Consider the following 23,242-nt stretch of genomic DNA (forward strand, 5'->3'; position numbering starts at 1 on the left):
ACATTAAAACCAGACATTGATGTTGATGCCAGCATTGGCAGAAAGACTAGTACCTATGTCCCTTGAATTTCCAGGTGAAACAGTTAATATGAAAGTAACATTAATTGAACAAGTGATATAGAAAATATTTGACTTTGGTGAAAATATTGAATAAAATCTAGGTATATATATAAAATGCACACCTGCTGGTAAGACTTTGTAGCTGTGTTCTATATTGTCTCTCTTGGTGCAAGTGTTGTTGGAGTATTGATGACACAAAGTGTCTGCTTCAGTAACTCGTGCAGCAGGGGAAGATGCCAAATTGGCTTTTATCTTCATCGCTGATTTCAGGTACTGATATGGTTCTAGATTGTTTCTGAAGTTAGTGTATATAAAGATCTTGGTGTCTAAGAAGGCCCTTGGTGGCTGAGGTGCATGCTTGTGCAGGTGACTGACATCTCACCTTTGTCCCTGTGGGTTCGAGTCTTGGCTCGGCCAAAATTTTTGTGTGAGAAGGCTTTCCTGTGTGCTGAAAATTTTGTTAAACCCACAAAACCAAACCTTGTGGACCTAGGATGACTAACGGTAATAATCTGATCAATTAATTAATACGGGTCTCTATGGATAGCAACTGGACATGGTAGTCAAATGTACCTTTTACTTCTTGCTCATTGCACAAAACATATGTTTTTTGCTATCTGGTTTTCTGTCAGTGGTTGTTATTGTACCCTCTTTTTGGCAGCACTTGGAGTTTGGGGGAAAAAGTCCGATAAAGAAAAATTGTTCAAATCCAATTTATGGTTGGGTGAATAGTTTGTAGCCTCATTTGGAAATGGTTACATTTGGTTGTACAGAGTGTGTATGTGTGTGTGGTTAGGATTTTTAGCAAAGCTTTAACAATTTTGTCATATCACTACGCTATCTGCAGTGTGGCAGTTTATAGTCATGTCTAGCACTAGGGCATCATGCCGCAGACATGTAGCATGACGTCCCACCCAGTCACATTATCCTGACACCGGGCCGACCAGTCATAACACTAACCTCTTAATGCTGAGCGCCTAGCAAGGCAGCTATTAGTACCATTTTTGTAAGTCTTTGGCATGCCTCAGCCTGGGTTCGAACCCACAACCTCCAGCATCTGAGGCAGACGCTCTAACCACTAGACCACCGGAGCAGTTTGGTTGTACAGAAGTGAGTATATAAATTTCCTCGTTATGATACTATCCCAGTGCAAATATTATGGTCTAGATATTCATCTGTTATTTGTCGTGCAGTCTTTACAGCTGTTTCTTCTATATTGGCCTTACACTTCTGGTTGCTATGGTCTTTACAGCTGTTTCCATTTGGTTGGCTGCATTTAGACTGGACTGTGCCATTCCACTTACAAGTCTTAATATTGTTATGCCACGTCAGCACAATAGATTGAACTTCATTCAGAACACAACTGGAACTCATTTGGAATACTCAGTACTTTAGGACCTGTGATAGAACTTTTAGGACTACTTAGAATTTCGTTCACCATACTATAGCTATATTTAATTTTTCACTTCCTGTTTTAGGGAAATAAATTATTTGTTGAATTTTACAAAACATTTTGGTTTTCGCTCTTTTATAGTACTGAGATTAAGACCATAGAGTCGTAACAATATGCTTACTCCATTCTGACTTCTTTTGGACTTGGTCATGCCCTCGTGGTTTCCAGGATCATAGCAACTATTTTTTCCATGTCACCACATTTGAAATTTTTCTCCATCAAAACGAGTATCTTGAGTCAGTTGATCATGATCCAGCATTTATTATTGTTCTCGAGTAATCGCACAAGATAATTTGCCACAACACTCGTTCAATTTTAATTTGCCAGAATAAGATAATACAATTCCATCTGTATTATTTGTGGAGTTTGAGTCAAATAAAAAAGGTTTGGCTATTAAAATATAATCCTGTGTCTATGATCATGAACCTGTTTATTCACTTTATATCAAATGACCCAACAGCAATGGAAAGGTTCGTAAAATTTGTGTTATTTTTCTTTCTTGTAGTGATTTTGTGTACTGTACAGAAATTAAGTTTCTTTTGAAAAGTAGCTGAACAGATGTCAGCAACAAATTTTCTTATTTCATATGGCACTTTAAAAAAGGTGTGAATTAGTTGATTTGTGAACCATTTGGTAAGTCTTCAAAACCTGGATCAGACCGTTCCAGTGGCCCAGTGATTAGAATGTCCTCATCGGATGTGGGAGGTCGTGGGTTCGATCCCAGGCTGAGTCATACGAAAGACTTATAAAGATGGTACTCACAAATGCTTCACTAGGTGCTCAGCATTAAGAGGTTAGTGTTAGAACTGGTTGGCCTGGTGTCAGGATAATGTGACTGGGTGGGACATGATGCTACATGTCTGTGGCATGATGCCCCAGTGGTAGACATAACTATAAACTGCCACACTAGAAACATCATAGTGTTGTGACTGAATAAATGTTAAAGCGACATTAAAAATCCAAATCACACAAACACACACTCAAAACCTGGATCAGAAAGTAAAATTTTACAATTGCAGTTAAAGATCTTGTGACTTTTGTGTTTGAATCTTATAGTTTGATGTGCACTGAGTTTTAATACTTGATTTGTTCTAAATAATAATGACACTGTGGTTTGTGTCCCATCAAGCTTACACAGAGACTGTACTGTATGTTAAGTTCAGGTACAGTGGACTAAACTGCTTTATGAAACCACAACTTTTTTTTTTTTACATCTTTTTAATTCGCGAATTGAAAGAAGATTTTTTTAATGCAGTACATGGTAAATGTGAAATGGAGAAAGTGAAGTCATAAAGCAACATTTTTGTGTTAGAGGCCTTCATTACACTCAAGTATTTGCTGATATCTGAGTTTTATAGTGGTTTGACCCTGAAACATCTGTAGACTGGGAATCTCCATTGTACAGAATTAGGTTTTCACTGAATCAGTCTGGTAAGGTGTTTACCTGTACATTATATTCTCACTGAATCAGTCTGGTAATGTTTCAGCTTGTACATATTTTCACTGAATCAGTCTGGCAAGGTGTCTACCTGTACATTATATTCTTACTGAATCAGTCTGGCAAGGTGTCTGCCTGTACATTATATTCTCACTGAATCAGTCTGGTAATGTTTCAGCTTGTACATATTTTTGCCAAATCAGTCTGGCAAGGTGTCTACCTGTACATGACAGAGATCTTCATGGCATGATAAGCAGTTCAGGAATGCTAAATGATAAGAAACTGTATTCTTCTAAAGTCCAAACATTTTCATGGAAATATGTTTTATATTTAAAAATGTTTGTTTTAATTCACATTATGTATGGAATAATTTCTAAAATATCAGGAAACGTTTTTAACATTAGGACTTGATGAAAGCATGGAGTTTAATTGGTAGTCTTTGCAGTGGGTACATACAGCTACCTAACAGATGTACAAAACATTATTAGAGGATGTACTACACAGACAGTTCTCACCCTGGGACACCAGATTTCAGGAACCTTACATTCTTATCTCCCTCAGATGCAATCAGACTTTGAATTTACCATTAGACATGTTGAACCACAACATCCTGTTCTATGCCAGCTTGGATAACTGAGTACAGGACAAAGGTTAACAATAAAAACCATTAGCCCACTATCCCCAACATGCAATTACATGTATGCTGATATTTAGTATTGATCTATTAAACTACACATGTCATGTATCTTTTGTTACCTGAATTTTGCTATATTTTGATCCATACATTTGTAATATTTCATTTTACCATAATTACACTCATTAGTGCAATTATAACTCTTGCATCTTACAATCATATGATTAGGCATTTCAGTGAACCTTATAATTTGTCCAGCAGGAAATTATTTCTTTGATGTGTCTTAGGCAAAGAAAACACACAGAAAGTTAATCAGCAAGAAAGGACTTTATATCCCCATTCTGCCCCTATTCATCTGTCTGTTACAGTTGTGTTGCCCCAGTCGTAACCATCTGCAGGCAATGTGTCGACCTGACTGATACAGGATGAATTCTATCAAGTCTGCTTGGATACAGATTTCTCCACATAATTCCAAGCCCTTTTTTGCTCACATACAGGCCAACTACACCTCATATAACTTGGAATACGTATTTGGAATTAGAAATTGAAAAAGGTCCTAACAGATGACAAAAATATTATTTTCTTGCTGGTGTATGCAGGGATTTTCTAAATAAACAGTTGTGTAAAAAGATAACTGACTTTATTGAGCCCCTTGGAATGGCCAAGTTAATTAAGGAACCAATTAAATAACAGCTAATTATAAAAATAGTTGATCATGTCTGTACTAACACTCAAGACCACTATGCCATTTTCTGATCGCTAAAATATCCCAATAAAATTGATAAAAATCAAATGCACAAATTGATTTCTTACAGGTCTTAAAAACATTAACAACACCAGCTTTCTGATGGACTTAGAACAGATTCATTATGGAATGATCTGAGTATATAGATAATATCTTGTGTATGTGGATTATGATATAAGGGGCCTCAGTTGTCTTAGTATGATATAAGGGGCCCCAGGTGTTTAAGAGGTCTATGGCAATTTTTATTTTTACATATCACCTACACATCTTTTTCAATTGTTTATCAGTGACTTAACTTTGTATCCAGTGCAGTCTAAAACAGATCTTTTTGCTGATAACTACATTGCATTTATCTGGTAAGCCTATAGACACCATTCAGAATAAACCTCTGATCTACCTCAACAACATATCACTTTGGTGTCAACAAAACAAAATTAATATCTCTAAAATGAAATGTATGATAATTGGAAAAAGGCAGCATCTTTCTACTAACATGGATTAAGGATTTACTTCTAACTCAAAATGGCTTAGATGTCTATATTGATCAACATTTCACATGGAATGCACATATCGATCACTTATGTGTCATAGTTGTCAAAAGAATAACTGTTAAAATTGCTCTCAAAATTTCTACCTCTCCAATCACTTGAACTTTATTTTTTGGAATATTTTACTACCACTGATAGATTATGGCTGTACCATATGGGGAAACGCATCCAATTATAAATAATCTTTCAGAATTGAAAAGGGCAGCCTGAATAATACTGAAACTTCCTGCTATGACTTCCTTGAATGTTTTGTTTTCATGTCAGCAATGGCTACCCATAAGAAGAACATATTCTTTATTTTTAAAGGAATCATGACATATAAATCTTTAAACGATCTTTCTCCAGATTACATCTGTGACCTAATTGAACTAAGATCAACAAATACTGAGTGTCATCTCTGACTGATGATCAACAACGATCTCCAGGTTCTGTGGTTGAAAACCAATCATTACAAAGCTCATTTACTGTATCAGCACTTACTGTATGGAATTCCTTATCACTGAATTTCTTACCACTCAAATTCCCTTGCTTCTTTTAAAATATCATTAAAGAAACTGAAGGCTCTGAATGGAAAACTTTATCATCACATCCATTGTTAATATGTCCAGATCTTATACGATATATGTAATATGTGCGACTTACGCTGAAATGTATCTACCTGTGTATAGGAAATTGTTCATATGTGTATATGTTTCCCAGCATAGTCACACATATTCATTCATGTTAAATATGTATGATTGAGTGTGCAATGATACCTGATTATGATCTTTTGTTTTTATTTTTTCAAACATAGCCAATTACAAAAACTGAGGACCACATGGGAGATGGATCATTCATGACCAGATGTGTTATCCTTGTTAAAGAAAGTTTATTATTATTATTATTATCTCATCTCTGTCCGTGCAAATTCTAAATCTTGCCTTGACCAACGGTAACGTCTCATTAGAGCGCAAACCATTGGAGCTTATCCCACTAGAGCGCAAACAATATTTTTGTCCTACTAGAGCTAATCTTATTAGGGCGCATCCCATTAGAGCGCGAAGAACTAGTATCACTAGAGCGCGAACTAATCAACAGAATTTTAAAGAAATAAAGTATTTATTATTCTTGTTCGCGGGGGGGGTGATCATTGATCTTTGCATTTTATTTTTTTACGATGTGTCGCTCTCATACTGTCCCTGGAGCTGGTTTCTTTGTTTTCCTTCCCAGTATATTTCTTTATGACATATACTTCCTTTTTCAGACACTAGGTCTTGCAACTGGTTTCTATGACATGGTCTCTAAATTATAATGATCCTGACCAAGGATCAATCTATTACAGTACTGTGTTTGTGTTATATATGTATCTATATTGTTTTATTCATGTAATATCATGTTTGTGCTAGGAATGACCACTTTATATATTTTAATTTGCATTACATTTTTTATCTACTTGTTTATTTGCGTACAAAAAAGAATAAACCGGTGTAAGGTATAATAGTTGTATAAAATTATGTGTATTGATGGTTCTCTGGTTTCTGTCTAGTAATTATTTTCTAATAGTGACGAGACCACCGTTTTTGTACATATTATAATATATATATATAAAACATCAAACGTGATGGCAATTCAATCTTGTTGAACTTAAATTTTTTCTCCGCGCCCTTTTGGGAATGCGCTCTAGTGAGATTTTTTTGCACCCTAATGAGATTAGCCCTAATGAGAATTTTTTTTCTTCAGCGTCTCACTGAGCGGCGCTCAAACGGGATGCACTCTGGTGAGACCAAACCTTGACCAACATTGGTATGTGAGAAAGTTGGCCTTTAAGTTTCCCATGTGTGGATGTTTCTTCCCTGGGTGTTTTGGGGTTCTTCCTCCACCAAATATACTGGCTATCATGATTATTGTGTTCAACAATGACATTAAACCCACAAAACCAGTCATATGAAATATTAGAAGAAAATATTGATTAAATGAGAATCATTGTTGTTTGACAGCCATTTCTAGGATTTGTGCAGTCTGGTCTATCATTTCATGAACATTGACACATTTACACACTAGCAGACTGATGTCTACATTCCTAGTAGTGATGTATCTAGCTTTGTTATCAGTTATAAAATGCCAAAAAAAAACTATGTTTGAGGGACATTAGACAAACCGCAGGGAAACTACTATCAACATTTGGGCTATTGCTTTTGGTAGTCATTGCCACTGTAGCTGCTGTTACTATTTCTTTGAATATGCTACTATTGTTTGTTTGCATATGCTACTATTGTTTATTTGCAGCTGCTGCTGTTGTTTATTTGCAGCTAAACCCCGCACATCCAAACCAAACAAGGATAGACTTGTTTTTTTAATGTAGTCAATCTACACACCATTAACAATGCATACAGTAAAGCATCGTCAACAAGTCTGGATTACTCCAAAAATCTTGGATGCACTGTGCCTGCCTTAGGTAGTAAAGAGAATAAAATTTGGAGAAAGACAAAAAGATACATTATCGATAAATTAATGATACAGGTAACTCTTAAACTATTACTTGGAAAATCCTAGAACAAGACTGATATTCCATATCCGAACATTGATGGTGTGTGCAAGGGTGACCCTTTACAAATGGCAAATATTTTACTGGTAATGACTTTTTATGAATGTACCTCTAAACTTTGGGGACATATAATTGTATCAGATTACTCGCAGTTTGGATAATTTTGTCTTCAAAGATAATCAGAGGATGGTAGATTTGAAATTCATGAAATATGTTTCACTTTCCTTTTAAAATATTTGCAAAACATTGACATTACTAAATCATTGGGACTTGATATAGTCAGCCCAATAATTTTAAAAGCAGCAGCACCTGCTGTTGCCGAGACAATTGCATTCATATACAATCATTGTCTGAGGACTGGTAAATTTCCATAATTATGGTAAACTGGTGAGGTTGCTCCACTCTGCATGGCAGACGCAGATGAAGAGGATGACTTTAAAAATATTCTTTGCTTTCAGAATTATTTCAGTAGCCTGTGCTTGAGTGATTTCAATATTAAAAGCATCCGTGTGAAATGGCACTAACAACTGGTTAATACACAACTGCAGGTTATAGATGAAGGATTAAGTTAGTTGTGAAAAGTATTTGATCTTGCAGGTCATGAATATCTCCCCAAGAAACCATAAACCTGTCAGTGGAGTGATACTGCTTGCAAAGGGATTGCCTCGTACTTGAATGAAAGATTTCAAAACATTATTTTAAATTGTCATGTATGTGGTCAGCATTAAAATGACATAGAATTTAATGAGATTTGAAAGAAAGCATTTTAGCACAATGATCTGGTGAGTGTTCTTGTGTATGACAGCTTGCTGGTTAGTGCGCTGGACTCTCTTGCAGGATTTCCAGGTTTGATTCCCAGGCTAAGTTAGGTGAGCTGAAGTTGTATACCCTATAGGCAAAACGCTCAAAGTACTGAACAAAAATTAACTAAATCAGCTAGGCAAACACAACCTATACAGAAATGTAGTTATTTTCTAATGCACACCAATAAAGAGTAGAATGAGACTCTGATTGTGAGGAAAGTGCTCAGATGTTATTATTCACAGGCATGAAGTAGTGATACCATTCAAGTCTTCCTTAGATGTTAAATTGTTCCCATTACCATATATACTTGCATGTAAGTCAAACTGCAAGCAACATAGATCCTGATCTATCAAAGGATAATGTGCCTGCATATCAGAGTATAAGTTGTTTGTCCTGCTGATTACTTCTAACAAACTGCACAGACTCAGATCTGCTGGGTATGTACAGTTTGCAGTATGCATGTCAAGTTTTGCAGTTGGATTCATTTTATAAGTGAATATATATGGTAGATCTTTAACTTCTTCCTAAAATATTGTCCCATGTAGTTATCTTTTCCTGATCAGTTTATTGGCTATTGATAAACATTAGTGTCCAGTCTTGCAAGTCTGTAGGCTTAAACTAAGTAGCAGAAAAGAGCAAAAACTAGCAAGATTTGTAAAAATACAATAAATAATTGATTTCCTAAGAATACAAAATGAAAATTTTAAAAAAACTTACAGTATTGTGCATTAAATCCCAATAGTATGAAGTTCCAATGGAATTCCAGTGGTATTCCAAATAAATTATGATATTGAGTGTGTTGATTTGCCCATAGTCTCAAATGTGCTAATGTGCCAGTGGCTTGGAGTGATGACATGTTAACAGTCTCTTGGTGTATTACAGTAATATAATGAAAAATGCCCTTGTCTGAATTCACTATAATTCCAAATTAATCTTTTTGTCCAAAAATATTATTGTGCATTTTGTAATTCCAGTTAATAACTTAAATAATTATGTCAAAATTAAAAACCGAAAATAACAGTAAGATCAATTTTGCTGCAGGTGTTAAGGCAAAAATGAATTATTCTTAGGTAGACAAGATTGTATAACCCCCACTACTTGTTCTAGGTTGGAAATACTCTTGTCAACTTAATGGGAAATTTCCATTCTGGAAGTTTCAAAGGTCAGAATCAAGATCATCTTTAACTCAAATTTATGTTAACATGTTTACAGTTAATAATGATCTGAACATTTAATTCACAATCATAGATACAAATTAGGTATGTATTAACATTGTTTACAAAATAAATGTCACTGGTCAGGTATACCCTTGATTTTGGACAAATATCAGTTACAGAATACAGATATACATGACAAATCATCATTGAGAAAAGCCAACAAACAATATAAATTAAATACACATACTAACAATGAAATGACATTATAAGGTATATAGTGGTACAAAGTTAAATTGATATTACAAATTTTGGGGGCCATGATCGTTTATTGGTTAGTTTTCTCAACTCGTGACCGGAGAGTTGTAGGCTTGAATCCTGCCAGGACCCTATCTCTGGTCAAGGCAATTAAGTTCTCTCAGCATGATACAGTCTTTAATATGTTTATGTGCCATTAAACACCAGTCATACATACAATCATTTACAAAATTGAAGCACCAACCAAACAATCAGTTACAAAATTGAACTTTTAGCCTTGAGGTTCTTTTCTTAGACAAAGCTGTTTTTTATTCAGAGAGTGTTTATGTTTCAAAAGCGTGACTAAACATAGTATTTAACATAGATAAAAAATGTGGACCATAACACTGGGTCTGTGTTCGTTTTTTTTTACACTGAGTCGATCACATTGAATACTGTATCATATTTGGTCATTAATAATTTCCCACTTAATAGCTATCACAAGCATGTTTAGCAGAGCTTAATGTTTACATGGTTGATCATATGACTTAAATTCCAGTTTGTGTAATCTATTATGTCATGGGAAATCAGATGTGTTTTAGAAATATAAATATTTGTTTGATAGTAGGTAAGTTCCAATTAAACATAAGCATTTTAAATATGACCAGTTGCCATAGGCAACAATTACATTATTTTTAGCAACATATACTATATATGCAGATTACATTGTGAAAACTGGGCCAAAGTAATTAGTGTATGCCAAGTGAACAAAAAATTTTGGAGTTTGTTTTTCTTTTTTTCTTCTTCCTGTATACTGTAGTAGCTTATGAGCATTGCTATTGTTGTTTTATGCATGTAGAAGTGTGAATTTGATTACTGGCAGACTGCACATAGGAGGTTCCATAATTACTGTAGGGACATGGTCTTATGTTTCCCATTAGTGAGTGTAACAGGAGGCTTAGCTTTGACTGATGGTGAAACTTTGTAATTTTCTTTCATTTAGTACATAAAGCTTCATGAGTATGAGTCTGGTACTAATATATGACTCAAATTAGACTCTTGGGAGTTTTATGGCAGCTGAGGCCTTGATTACAGTACATGTATGTTAGGCTTTGTTCTAACAAACATGGATGCATGCACTGAAAAATAGAGAAAGATTGCCAGGAATAGATAATATGAAAGGATATACAGCCATACATTTTAATTGCACAGTAAATACAAAATTACAGTATTTTTGTCAGATAAAAATGAAAATAATGTACTAAAAGTATGTCCTAGGGACATATATCCCCCACGTGCATTTCACTAATGCAATACAACTTGTCTTGAGAGTCAACACCCTCTGTGAACAAAAATGTAATGTCAAAGACAGATGGTCTCTTAAAAAATGTCAATATATATTAGAACAAATTAATGAATATATTGAGAATTTGGTCTTCAAAAACAGGTAGCGCCTCAGAAGCGGGAGGTTGTGGGTTCGAACACTGGCAGAGTCATACCAAAGACTTGTAAAAATGGTACTAACAGCTGCCTTGCTAGGCACTCAGCATTAAGAAGTTAGTGTTGTGACTGGTTAGCCTGGTGTCAAGATAATGTGGCTGGGTGGGACATCATGTTACATGTCTGCGGCATGATTACCCAGTGCTAGACATCACTATAAACTGCTACACTGCAGACACCATAGCGGTATTACTGAAAAATTGTTAAAGCTATGTTAAAAATCCAAAAGACACGCACATGTGCAAAACAGGTAGTCCATCATGGTGGTTTTACTGAGCATTCATAATGATCTGTTGGAGACTATGGGTATTAACTCATTTGGCTCCAAAGAGTATTGTCATTTGTGCTTGAAATGGGGGTTGGAAACACATTTTGGAGGTTAATTCTGAATACATCCAGATACATCTGGTTCCAAGAGTTTTTTGTTTAGCCTGGAGCCTAGTTGTGCTAGAAACGTCGTTTTTCACTGGCTATTAGACTCATGCATGTGCAGAAGGGTCAACGTTGGAATTCTTGGGGGGGGGGGGGTTTGTAGACACCATTTTCATCTTCTGGCTACTTCTTACTCCCAATCCCCAACTTATCCTACTTTTTGCAGACCAGACTGCTCTGCCTTAGATCACAAGCCAGAAAGTTTAAAATCTGGAAACAGAATCTGATTCCAGAAACGGGAAAATTTTGGTGTTAAAAAATCGGATTTCAAAAACTAGGTTTCTCCCTTTGCGTTTTGTAATGCGAATAGAAAGTCCAGATTATATGGTATCATTGCAGAGCTACATCTGTCTGCTTTTCTTTAATAGCACCCACATTATTGTCTTATATGACCTTAACTATACACAGCTTAGTGCAGCCTCATCATGCATACATGCAGCATTGGGGCTGAAGGGGTTAAACACAGTAAGATGAATTATTGATTTTTGATTGAAGAGTGGGAGATGGGGCAGGTATGGTTATATAAAAAGACTAAGATCTTAATCAGGGTAAATGTACATGTATGTCACATGATCACATTACAGCATTGGTACTCTCTTATATGATGCATCTTCATACTAAGTTAATTTACTCTAGCATGAAATTTTTTGAGATGTATTAGCTGTAACAAGCAGTTTACCTGAAGTCATTTGAGGATATAGTCTCTGTAATAATCAGTTTACCTGAAGTCATATGAGGATATATTAGCTGTAACAAAAAGTTTGCCTAAAGTCATTTCAGGATATATTAGCTGTATCAATCAGTTTATCCGAAGTCATTTGATGATATAATCCCTGTAATAAGCAGTTTACCTGAAGTCATTTGAGGATATATTAGCTGTAACAAGCAGTTTACCTTAAGTCATTTGAGGATGTATTAGCTCTAACAAGCAGTTTGCCTGAAGTCATTTGAGGATATATTAGCTGTAACAAGCAGTTTGCCAGAAGTCATTTGAGGATATATTAGTTGTAATAAGCAGTTTACTTGAAGTCATTTGAGGATATAGTAGCTGTAACAAGCAATTTACCTGAAGTCATTTGAGGATATATTAGCTATAACAAGCAGTTTACGGGAAGTTATTTGATGATATATTCCCTGTAATAAGCAGTTTACCTGAAGTCATTTGAGGATATATTAGCTGTAACAAGCAGTTTACCTTAAGTCATTTGAGGATATATTAGCTGTAACAAGCAGTTTGCCTGAAGTCATTTGAGGATATATTAGCTGTAACAAGCAGTTTACCTGAAGTCATTTGAGGATATAGTCTCTGTAATAATCAGTTTACCTGAAGTCATATGAGGATATATTAGCTGTAACAAAAAGTTTGCCTAAAGTCATTTCAGGATATATTAGCTGTATCAATCAGTTTATCCGAAGTCATTTGATGATATAATCCCTGTAATAAGCAGTTTACCTGAAGTCATTTGAGGATATATTAGCTGTAACAAGCAGTTTACCTTAAGTCATTTGAGGATGTATTAGCTCTAACAAGCAGTTTGCCTGAAGTCATTTGAGGATATATTAGCTGTAACAAGCAGTTTGCCAGAAGTCATTTGAGGATATATTAGTTGTAATAAGCAGTTTACTTGAAGTCATTTGAGGATATAGTAGCTGTAACAAGCAATTTACCTGAAGTCATTTGAGGATATATTAGCTATAACAAGCAGTTTACGGGAAGTTATTTGATGATATATTCCCTGTAATAAGCAGTTTACCTGAAGTCATTTGAGGATATATTAGCTGTAACAAGCAGTTTACCTTAAGTCATTTGAGGATATATTAGCTGTAACAAGCAGTTTGCCTGAAGTCATTTGAGGATATATTAGCTGTAACAAGCAGTTTACCTGAAGTCATTTGCAGATATATTAGCTGTAACAAGCAGTTTTACCTGTAGTCATTTGAGGATATATTAGCTGTAACAGGCAGTTTGCCAGAAGTCATTTGATGATATATTAGCTGTAACAAGCAGTTTACCTGAAGTCATTTGAGGATATATTAGCTGTAATAAGCAGTTTACCTGAAGTCATTTGAGGATATATTCACTGTAACAAGCAGTTTACCTGAAGTAATTTGAGGATATATTAATTGTAACAGTCTACCTAAAGCTATTTCAGGATATATTAGTTGTAACAAATAATCTAAATGGATACCTTTGATGATATATTAACTGTAACAAAGTGCTTAAATGATGTAATTTGAAGATATATCAGTTGTAACCAACAGAGTGAGTAAAGTCAAATCAGAATATTAGCTGTGACAAATGGCCTAATGTTTGTGTCCATATTTGAAGATGTCTGTGATATCGTAATGAGGTCCTATTACCTTTACTGATGAGATAAAGAGGTTCTATTGAAGTTCCTCCTATCGTAATGAGGTCCTATTACCTTTACTAATGAGATAAAGAGGTTCTGTTGAAGTTCCTCCTGGACATGTCTAAATTGATGGGGTAGGGACTTTGAATTTGCGGATGATAGCAACCATAAAATAAAAAAAATCTATACCTTGCATGCACTATATACTGTCAATATTCTTTTATATGGGACCAGTTTTAGTGGATTTTGTTGGGTACTTGTTTTTTGTGGATCTTGTGGGATACCAATTTTAGTGGATTTTGTTTGTACTTGTTTTGGGGGATCTTGTGAGATACCAGTTTTAGTGGATTTTGTGGTTGTTATGAACTACAGATTTAAGGTCCCAACAAACAAGGGTACTTCGTTGGAATTCCACAAATTTAAGATCCCAGTAACAATGGTTCTTTCCTTTGAAATGTGCAATTTTAAGGCCCCCTCCCCAAGGTCTATCCATAGAAATCCACCAATTTAAGTACAGCTAAATATGTCATTTTTATGCCTGTCCATGACAGTGGTAAAGGCATGTAGTGGTAATTGTATCTTTCCAATTGTGTCCTCAGAGATTTAGAATGAGATCTATTCACAACTCTGCGTATCATAAGAGGCAACTATAATGGAGGCAACTTTTGCTGAAGGACACATCCCATGATATTTTAGCAGTGAAGATCTTAGACTTTAAAAAAGGAAAAGAATGCAGTTTATGTACAAATTTGATTTTGTATATTAAGGATTTTACACATTTTGCCTTCATCTTTCTTTCTTTGCCTTCTCTTTTGGGATGCCTAAACTTGCTTGGCACTGTATAATGGTAGCCAGGATTGTGTTGTTCTGCCATTACACCCTATGCATATATACGTACTGTCCATCAGTACATCTGTACATCACACATGGGTTGGGTTTTGTACATAGGTAATTTTAGACTCTTTTGGGATATCATTGCTCCATAAATAAACATTGTGCAAAAAATAGATGAATTTAATTGTATCAAATGACCAGTACATGATTAAACTTTAAATGTGTCCATGGAACATGGGAACCCCACCACAGGACTGAATTGACCTCAACTTAAAACTTCACCAAGGTGTGACATCGACCCCTGCTGTGGTGGAGGAATATTGTCTTATAGGAAAGTTTTCTTTTATTGGAATGGCTTTTGTGCTTTCATGTACACATGCATGCACATAAATACACATATCCATGCACACACACACACTTGAAAAATATACCTATTTGTACATCTGCCTTATAGGCAATCATTACTAATCATGTAATTATTGACAAAGAAATGTGTGTGCAAAAGACTGCCACAGCATACATACATAGGTACATAAATACATGCTTGCATGCATCCATACATACATCCCTCCGTCCCTCTATCCATCCATCCCTCTATCCATCCATACACGCATGCTTGCACACACACATGCATGCACACACACACACACACACACACACACACACACACACAGTGATACATACATACTCAAGGACATCCATATTGTTTGGAAATGTCCAGACTTTTACATGTATTAAGAAATTTATCAAACTACATGTAACATTGCTGGTCCTTCACTGTTAGTATTTGCTTCATTTATGATAATGAAGACATGTTACACCTAACAGCGGTTACTCTGAACTTTTTGCATGAAATTAGACTTTCTTCATAAGGGGGAAAAACTGGAGTGCCTTTGTGGTTAGTGTGCCAGACTCCCAAACAAAAGCACATAGGTTTGAATCCTATCTTTGGAAACTTACTCGTGGTGTTGTGCCATAACCACACAAAACATTGTACAGTATTAGATGGCCTCAAATGAGAATAAAACAATTTCTATGTTAAGTGTTATTATTTTTATTCAGTATTTGTTTTGATGTGCAGCAGTAAAGCTATGAATTTGTTATGTTTAACCAATAAAAAATACCAGGAAATATTTTTACTGTTGTTATTATTATCATCATTATTATTTCCAGTTTGTTGGTTCGATGGATGTGCCTAGGCCTAGCAGTCGTGTGGAAATTGTGGCAGCAATGAGGAGGATCAGGGTATTATAGCTATTCTTTTCATTTTTTGTTCTGATGTACCTTTATGCTATGTGAAGATGCACATTCAAGTCCAGGGGCAGCTTGAGGGCAAACCATTTGGCTCACTTCACTTGCCCAGTTGGGCTACATGTAATTCTCATAGAACTTGCTTGCCAAGACTAATTTAGAATTTTAAAAAATCATAGCCTGACAAATTTTTAAAAGGTTATTTTGCCCCGGTGGGCTAGAAACTTGCCCTACAACATGAAAACATAAAATCACAATAAAAGCTAAAAACCAAGGTCTTGAAAGTATATTATTTTTATTTATAAATCTTAATTTTTTTTCATCTAATAACTTTTGCCAGTAATTAAACTTTTTAGAAATGATATATTTAAAGGTTCATTTAGATGTATAGATGAGAAGAAAAGGGTGTGCTTGAAATGATAGCTTGTGAGTAGAATGTATTGATAGTTAGATTAGAAAAGATACTTCACAGCATCACACTGACTTAATTTGTCCTTGCAACAGATTCATTAGATTTATGGAATCTTGGTCAAGTTTACCTTTTGCCTAGTTATGCTTATGGTGTCATCACTTTTGACTATATCAACAATAATGAATGCTTAATTTGAAATGATAGTGGTTTTGTAACTATTTATTTACACACCTGTATGATGTGAAAACGTTTTTATCCATGGAACTATTTGCTTAAATAAATTTTGAAATGATCACCTGTAATTACTGCTTAAATAATAGGGGTTATTACTCTGGCCATACTGTTTGATTGACTGATAAAGAATAAGGAACAGCTGACTCAGCTACTGCCTTTGAAAACTGTAGGTTTGGATTTGACAGTTGGCCAGGCTGTGTCATTAGCGATCATAATGAATAAGGATGATGTGATTGGGTGAGACATGATGCCCCGTGTTTGTGACATAATGCCCCAGTGCTAGACATTGCTATAAACAGACATCATAGCAATATGACTCAAATTGTTAAAGCTAAGTTAACAAATCAGGCTGTTTGATTAGCAAACAAAAATATATAAACAACCTACACACCTACTGCCTATGACAAGGTTAGAATTCAGAAGTTGGCTTGGCTGTTTCATTGGCCAGCATAAAGATTAAAGAACAGCCAACTCACTGGTTAGACCTCGAAGTCATCAAATTTCCATATACTTTGATATATTTTGATTAAAATGTAACTGATAACAAGTTTGAATATAAATATTTATTTCGCATTTGTTAATGATCATGTCTGCATTACCTTGACATTAAATGTTATGGAAGTGATGGAGTTTGAAAATTTATGGTGAAATAAGGCAGCAATAGTTAAATGAAACCATGTACATTTCTGTAAGAGAAACATATGAATGGTGAATAAATGTACTGATATATGTATTATGTCAAGTCCACAAAGTATAAAAACTGCTCCATTGGCATAAGTGTTAGAGTGTATGCCTCTGATGTGTTAGGTCTTGAGTTGCAGCTGAGTCATACCATACTCAGCATTAAGAGGTTAGTGTTAGGACTGGTTGGCCTGGTGTCGGGATAATGTCACTGGGTGGGACATAATGCTTCTTGTCTGCAGCATGATGCCCTAGTGCTGGACATCACTATACATTGTCAAAATGCAGACATTATAGCGATATGACTGAAAAATTGTTAAAGCTATGTTAAAAATACAGATCACATGCATACACATACTCAACTCAAAATCAGCTTTTCTGTCTTAAACTTATTTCCTTGGCAAGAATGCTTCAAGATGGAGACTGCTGCCTTGGACAGGGACACCATAAGGTCATATGATTGGGCAGTCTCCATTGATCTTTTCAATTTATACATTCACATGCTCATCTTCCTCCACAGAGAAAACCTTTCCTGTTTTCCTGTTTTCCTGTTTTTCCTGGACCAAGATGTGTTTTGAACTCTTACATTTGACCTCACCTTTGCCCCCAGTACTTTGATTAGGGGGTAGGGGTAGGGTAGTTGTAGCTCACTTGAAGTTGTTACAGATCCTTATATTTCAGTGTTTCAATGACTGGTTGCTGCACAACATTCTCAGAGATTCTTTTCTGAAGGAACTGTCTTTATTTTGGTCCATTGTGCTTTATTCCAAACCTTGAAAAGTCAGATCTCATCCTTTCTCAAGACTTTGTATTTGTGAGAATGAATTTCCTCACCAGCCTTGGGAGAGTCTGTGTTTCACCAGACTGGAATGATCAGACCCTGTCCTTCATAATGGTTATTTTGGCTGAGACCTCACTGTTGGCTGATCTTTATTGTTCTCTCCTGGGTACTCTGGACTTTTCTTGCTTCCTCTCCAGTTCTTGATTCTCATAAGCTGGAGACTGCAGAAGGGTCCTCTATCAGACTGTATCCTCCTAGAATCAAGTTTTCACCACCACCTGTATTGATGGATTAATTGGGAAAAAACCACACCTTTCTGTACAGTGAATGACTTTTCTTGTAGGGAACGTTGTGCTCACCTCAAGCCAGAGCATGTAGTTCTTAAGGGATTTTGGTTCTGGGAAGAAGCAACCCTTCATATAAAGAATTTGGAAATGGTGTGTCAACCTCATATGGTATCTTTGCAGTATGGTTACCTCAGACAACATGTCGGGTGTATTGTACACATGCTCCTTCTCTTTGAATTGAAGCCTTAAATCCCCTTTATTGTGCAGCTTTGGAGGAGATCACCCTATGATTCTGCCATATTCTAGGCAAGAGTATTATCCAGGTGGACAGTTTGGAGTGGGTGGGTGGTGGGTGGAGTGATTGTGAGATCCTCATGGAATGTTGTGTACACCATTTTGGTAGCAGTCACATTTCCACCTGTGGTGGACACCCTTGGTGGACTTGCTCACTATGAGCACTGAACAAGAAATACAAGACCAAGAATCCTGGGTAGTGGACACTTTCATTCTAAGGTAGGATTTATGGTATGTGAACTTCATTCCACCTTTCAACATAGTTCTGCAGGTGCTCCATCAAGGCAGGATCTACACTGTTTGGCATATCTCTGGTATCCTCCTGGTAGCTCCCTTGTCAGGCCACATTAGTATTGGTTCAGTGACCTGCTCTAACTGCTGGTAGATGGGTACACGTGAATGCCACAGAAGAGCGAGCTCCTGTTGCACCATTTGGAATCACTCTCCCCTAGAACTCGCATATTCTGTACCTTCATCCTTGAATCATCTCAACTGATCAATCTACCAGGATCATTTTTCTAGCAAGAACCCCAACTTCACTGTTCAATCTTGGAGGCATTCTGTTTTGAGGTTTTATGATGCAGAGTGGAGAATCTCCTATGATTGGCACAATAGGAAAACACATTAATCATGGCTGCCCCACTTTGAGAATAGTTGTAGATTTTTCCCCTTCATTTTTGAGGAAAGTGAATGTTCCGTGTTCATTGTCAAGGCTGTAGGATAGCTCTGACACTCTTAAGTTTTCTAGGTGTTCTGTGATAGTCACCTTTCCGGTATCTTCTTCATTAAAACTAATATGGAATCTTTTTTGTCTTTGGGCATTGTCAAAATCCACTTATGAACCCAATGAGTTGATCTTTTGAGGGTTTTACCAATATGACTGTTCTCCTACTCTCTTTAGCTCCTTGAGGAGAAGGAGCAAGGTTCATGCCTTGTCAGTGGAAATGTGTTGTTTATGTTTCAACAGCGTTTATGGTTTGCTTTCTCTTTGCCAACCAGAGTTCCTGGCTAAGAATTAGCTACCTTCATTAGCTCCAGTTCCTATTGAGATCTGAGTCTCTGTGCTGGGGATAATCAAGAGAGGTTTGATTTTTCTATTACAGCCATTAGGCTTTATTTGACTGCTTTCCTACATCTCCAATACTGAGGCACTGTCTTCAGGTGGATTGATCTCACTATCAAGAATTATGTCAGTCTGTCATTGAATTCGAACTTTCTTTCATGAGAATTAAACCTCATGATGTTAGTGTTGTTGCTAATGGAGTTGGTTTTTGACACATCAGAGAGGCATTTTTTTCTTGGGCACAATAGTGATGGCACAACACATAGCCCAGTGTTTTGCCAGCCAAATGTAGTGAATAGTTAAGTAGTACAGTAGTTTTAATACCATAATCTTTGAGCCCATAACCTCCCCCCCCACATAAATTCATCAGCGCATGAGTAGCTAATATATTACTGTTGTTAACACATTAACCCCTAGCGACGACTTTATGGGGCAGGAGGTAGTAGCCTACTGCTGAGCTCTGTAGCGTCATGGTCATGCAAACTGGGTGGTATTATAGAAAGGTGGACAGATGTAGCTCTACAATGATACCAAATAATCTGGAATATCTAGTTGCACTACAAAATACAGAGAGAAAAACCTAATATTTTGGACCCGACATTTTTTAAACCAAAATTCGACTGTGGTCGGAATCTGATTTTGTGTGCGGATTTTAGACTTTTTGGTCTCAGATCTAAGGCAAACTGGTATGAACTGCAAACAGACAGATGAGCCTTTGCAAAAAGTAGGATTAGATGGGCATTTGCAATAAAGAGTGGTCTCCATACAAAAATAATGGCTCCGTTTAGCAAAAAAAAAAAAAAAAATCCAACTTTTACCCTTCTGCTCATGCATGAGTCAAATAGCCAGTAAAAAACGATGTTTCTGACACAGCTAGGCAGTTTGTTATTGAAAGATGACCGGGGATTTGGTGTTTTTGAGTCTGTTCAGAAATAGCTTTCAAAATGTGTTTCCTACTCGATTTTCAGGCAAAAATGACAAAAAGCTCAAGGGGTTAATGTGTTAAAAAGTATATTGTTTTTTTTGGGGGGGGGGAGGGGTACAAATTAATTTTAATTAGGTAATTCTTATCTTTTACTATTGCAGAGATTCCCTTCTCCCATCCTACTCTGATGTCCTGTAGTCTAGGTCCCAGTCTAGGTCCCAGTCAAAAGGACTTGGACTGAAATCATATTGTATTAAAGCAGTGCAGTTGTAGCCAGCAAGTTGTATATGTTTGCCCCCCCCCCCATGCCCCAGCTCAATGATGCAGAATAAAATTTACTTATCATCTGAGTTACAGTTTATATGAACATTTACTCTTGCATCAGTAACACCCAGAAATCATATTTTTTATAAGCAAAAGCCCATATTTAGTTGCAAATGTGATCATTTGACTTGCAAATTGGAGTGCTGCTTTGAAAGACTATCTGTTGTGACAGATCATTTTTGTTGGCAGTAGCTATGATTTCTTGGGGCATTTTTACTATTTGAGACATGAATGCAACAATCATAACGACCAATTAGATCTGTTTGGTAATGCTATTTTTAAAGGCAGTAGTTGGAATCTTGATTGTTATCAAAGTAGGTCAGAATAGTATCCTTTTTATGTCCCAGTCCAAAGCCAATGTACTCAGACCAATCCATTTTGCCAATGTTCTTGGATCAAGTTTTGCTAAATTTTTAAAAAATATTCAGGACCTCCCTTGGGTTTTTTTTTCTTTGTGCCATGAAATTTGCCAAATTTAGAAATTTGGAGCCACTTTTCAGCCATAGGAGCGATTTTATGCCATGATACAGGGACTTAAATGTATGCGTAATATTATATTGACCCTATTTTTAATCTATATAAACATGACAATAAAAAAGTTTTTACATGTTTTTATTACATTTTAAAGAACAAAAATATGAAAAGCATATGAAAAGCAAGAATGAATAAGAATGTTTCTTTATAACTGCTAATATAAAATACTGCTTAGTCTTTATGAACAATGTCGCTGACATTTCATCAATATCCACCTCAATTTTCCCCCCAGACCATTTTCTTAAATGTCCTCCTGACATGAACATTCTCAACACTGAGCCCATCAACAGGAATTCTCATTAAATTTTGCAGAGTAGATATACCCATAGAATTTCGTAAGTTTGTTTTGATGACAGATGCTGGCAACTGAACCCCACCCCTCTCGGTGGTAGAAATAGGGGCAACAAATAACCTGGTAGCTGCCGCAGATGAAACTGGATATAAATCTTTGTTTTTCAGAGCAAGATTAGCTGTATTATTTGTGGTTGAGACAGACTTGTTTTATAAAGTAAATTTTTAATTTTTCATGGATAAAGCGACTTGGGAGTTTTACAGTTGATGACTGGCATCCTTGTAGCGGCCTCCTGTGTTACTAATTTAAGGTCAGACCACAAAAACCCCCTAAAACACTAAGGAGTCCCAAGTGTGTTTGACACTTAGTTTGCTGTAAACATAAATTAACGTGTGCAAATGACACCAAATCTTTTTGCCAACCTGTTCAACAATAGAGTTTATCCCCTTGGTCATTCCTTTATTTCCTGCTAATCACATTTAATTGCTCCTCAAAACCGACTGACACTTGCAATTAGCTGCAATCATTTTCAAAGAATGTCTTATTCGTCATCTACCAACATGATCCACAGACTGCCAAAGATAATATTATGTGGCCCAATTTGCTTATATCAATGAAAAATTAAAAACTTACTTTATAGAAATTTGTCATCTGCAACTTTCGCCAGTTAATAACAATAATAGCACCACTTTCAAAATTCTTTCACATTTGTTGCCAAATGCGAAGCCTAGCAAATGCCCTGATATTTTAGGCTTTGTAATTTAAATTGTTATCTAAATTGTAGCTTTTCTAAATATTTTAATTCTTACATACAATTTAGATTTAGTGTTTAATATTAGTATTTCTTTTTTCCAGTATGAATTCAAGGCAAAAGCGATCAAAAAGAAGAAAGTCAATGTTATCATTTCCGTTGATGGCGTGAGAGTCAATTTGCGAAAGAAAAAGAAGGTACTAAACTATGCTGACAGAATATGGATGTAAATTTTCTTTACTGTAGAAATGTTATTTTTATTATTCATTAGGGATCCATCAATGGATCCAGGCTCCTTGCAGCAGGTTCTGGCTCTGTTTCTGTACATGTGTTGCATGTTCATTGCAGTTTTGGCTTGCTTGAATGTTTGCTGTTTTACATCAGATGTACTAAGACATTTGAAGCATTGGTACTTGAGTACAGATTTTTTTCAATGTTTAAAATAATCTAATTGTAGGATTGTAATTTATGTATTTAGTACTAGATCCCATTAAAATAATAATACATAATGTATTGTCTGAAAGCAGGAACAGATTGGAAAGACTTTGAATGCCTGTACTTGCTTTTTTCCTAGGTACTCCTCGATGTATGATTCATGTATTCTTATTCTATCATAAAACTGGACTGATTTTTATTCAGTACTATGTCCATCCATCCATTTTCCATTTCATTTGTGTATAATAAGTTGAGTTCTCCTGC

General features: G+C 35.9%; 1 protein-coding gene across 3 annotated transcripts in view; it reads left to right on the forward strand.

Moving 5' to 3' along the window:
* The window catches only part of LOC149779250 (carboxyl-terminal PDZ ligand of neuronal nitric oxide synthase protein-like), a 139,654-nt gene that overhangs the window by 19,938 nt on the left and 96,474 nt on the right, over positions 1-23,242 (forward strand). For all 3 annotated transcript variants that reach the window (XM_089939835.1, XM_089939834.1, XM_089939836.1), the window contains exons 3-4: positions 15,888-15,959; positions 22,648-22,740. In XM_089939835.1, the coding sequence (XP_089795961.1) occupies positions 15,888-15,959; positions 22,648-22,740 (165 nt within the window). The remainder of the gene's footprint in view (positions 1-15,887; positions 15,960-22,647; positions 22,741-23,242) is intronic.

This window comes from Sinohyriopsis cumingii, chromosome 17, assembly GCF_028554795.1.
Source record: "Sinohyriopsis cumingii isolate HCF-2022 chromosome 17, ASM2855479v2, whole genome shotgun sequence".
NCBI classification, from domain to species: Eukaryota; Metazoa; Mollusca; class Bivalvia; order Unionida; family Unionidae; genus Sinohyriopsis; species Sinohyriopsis cumingii.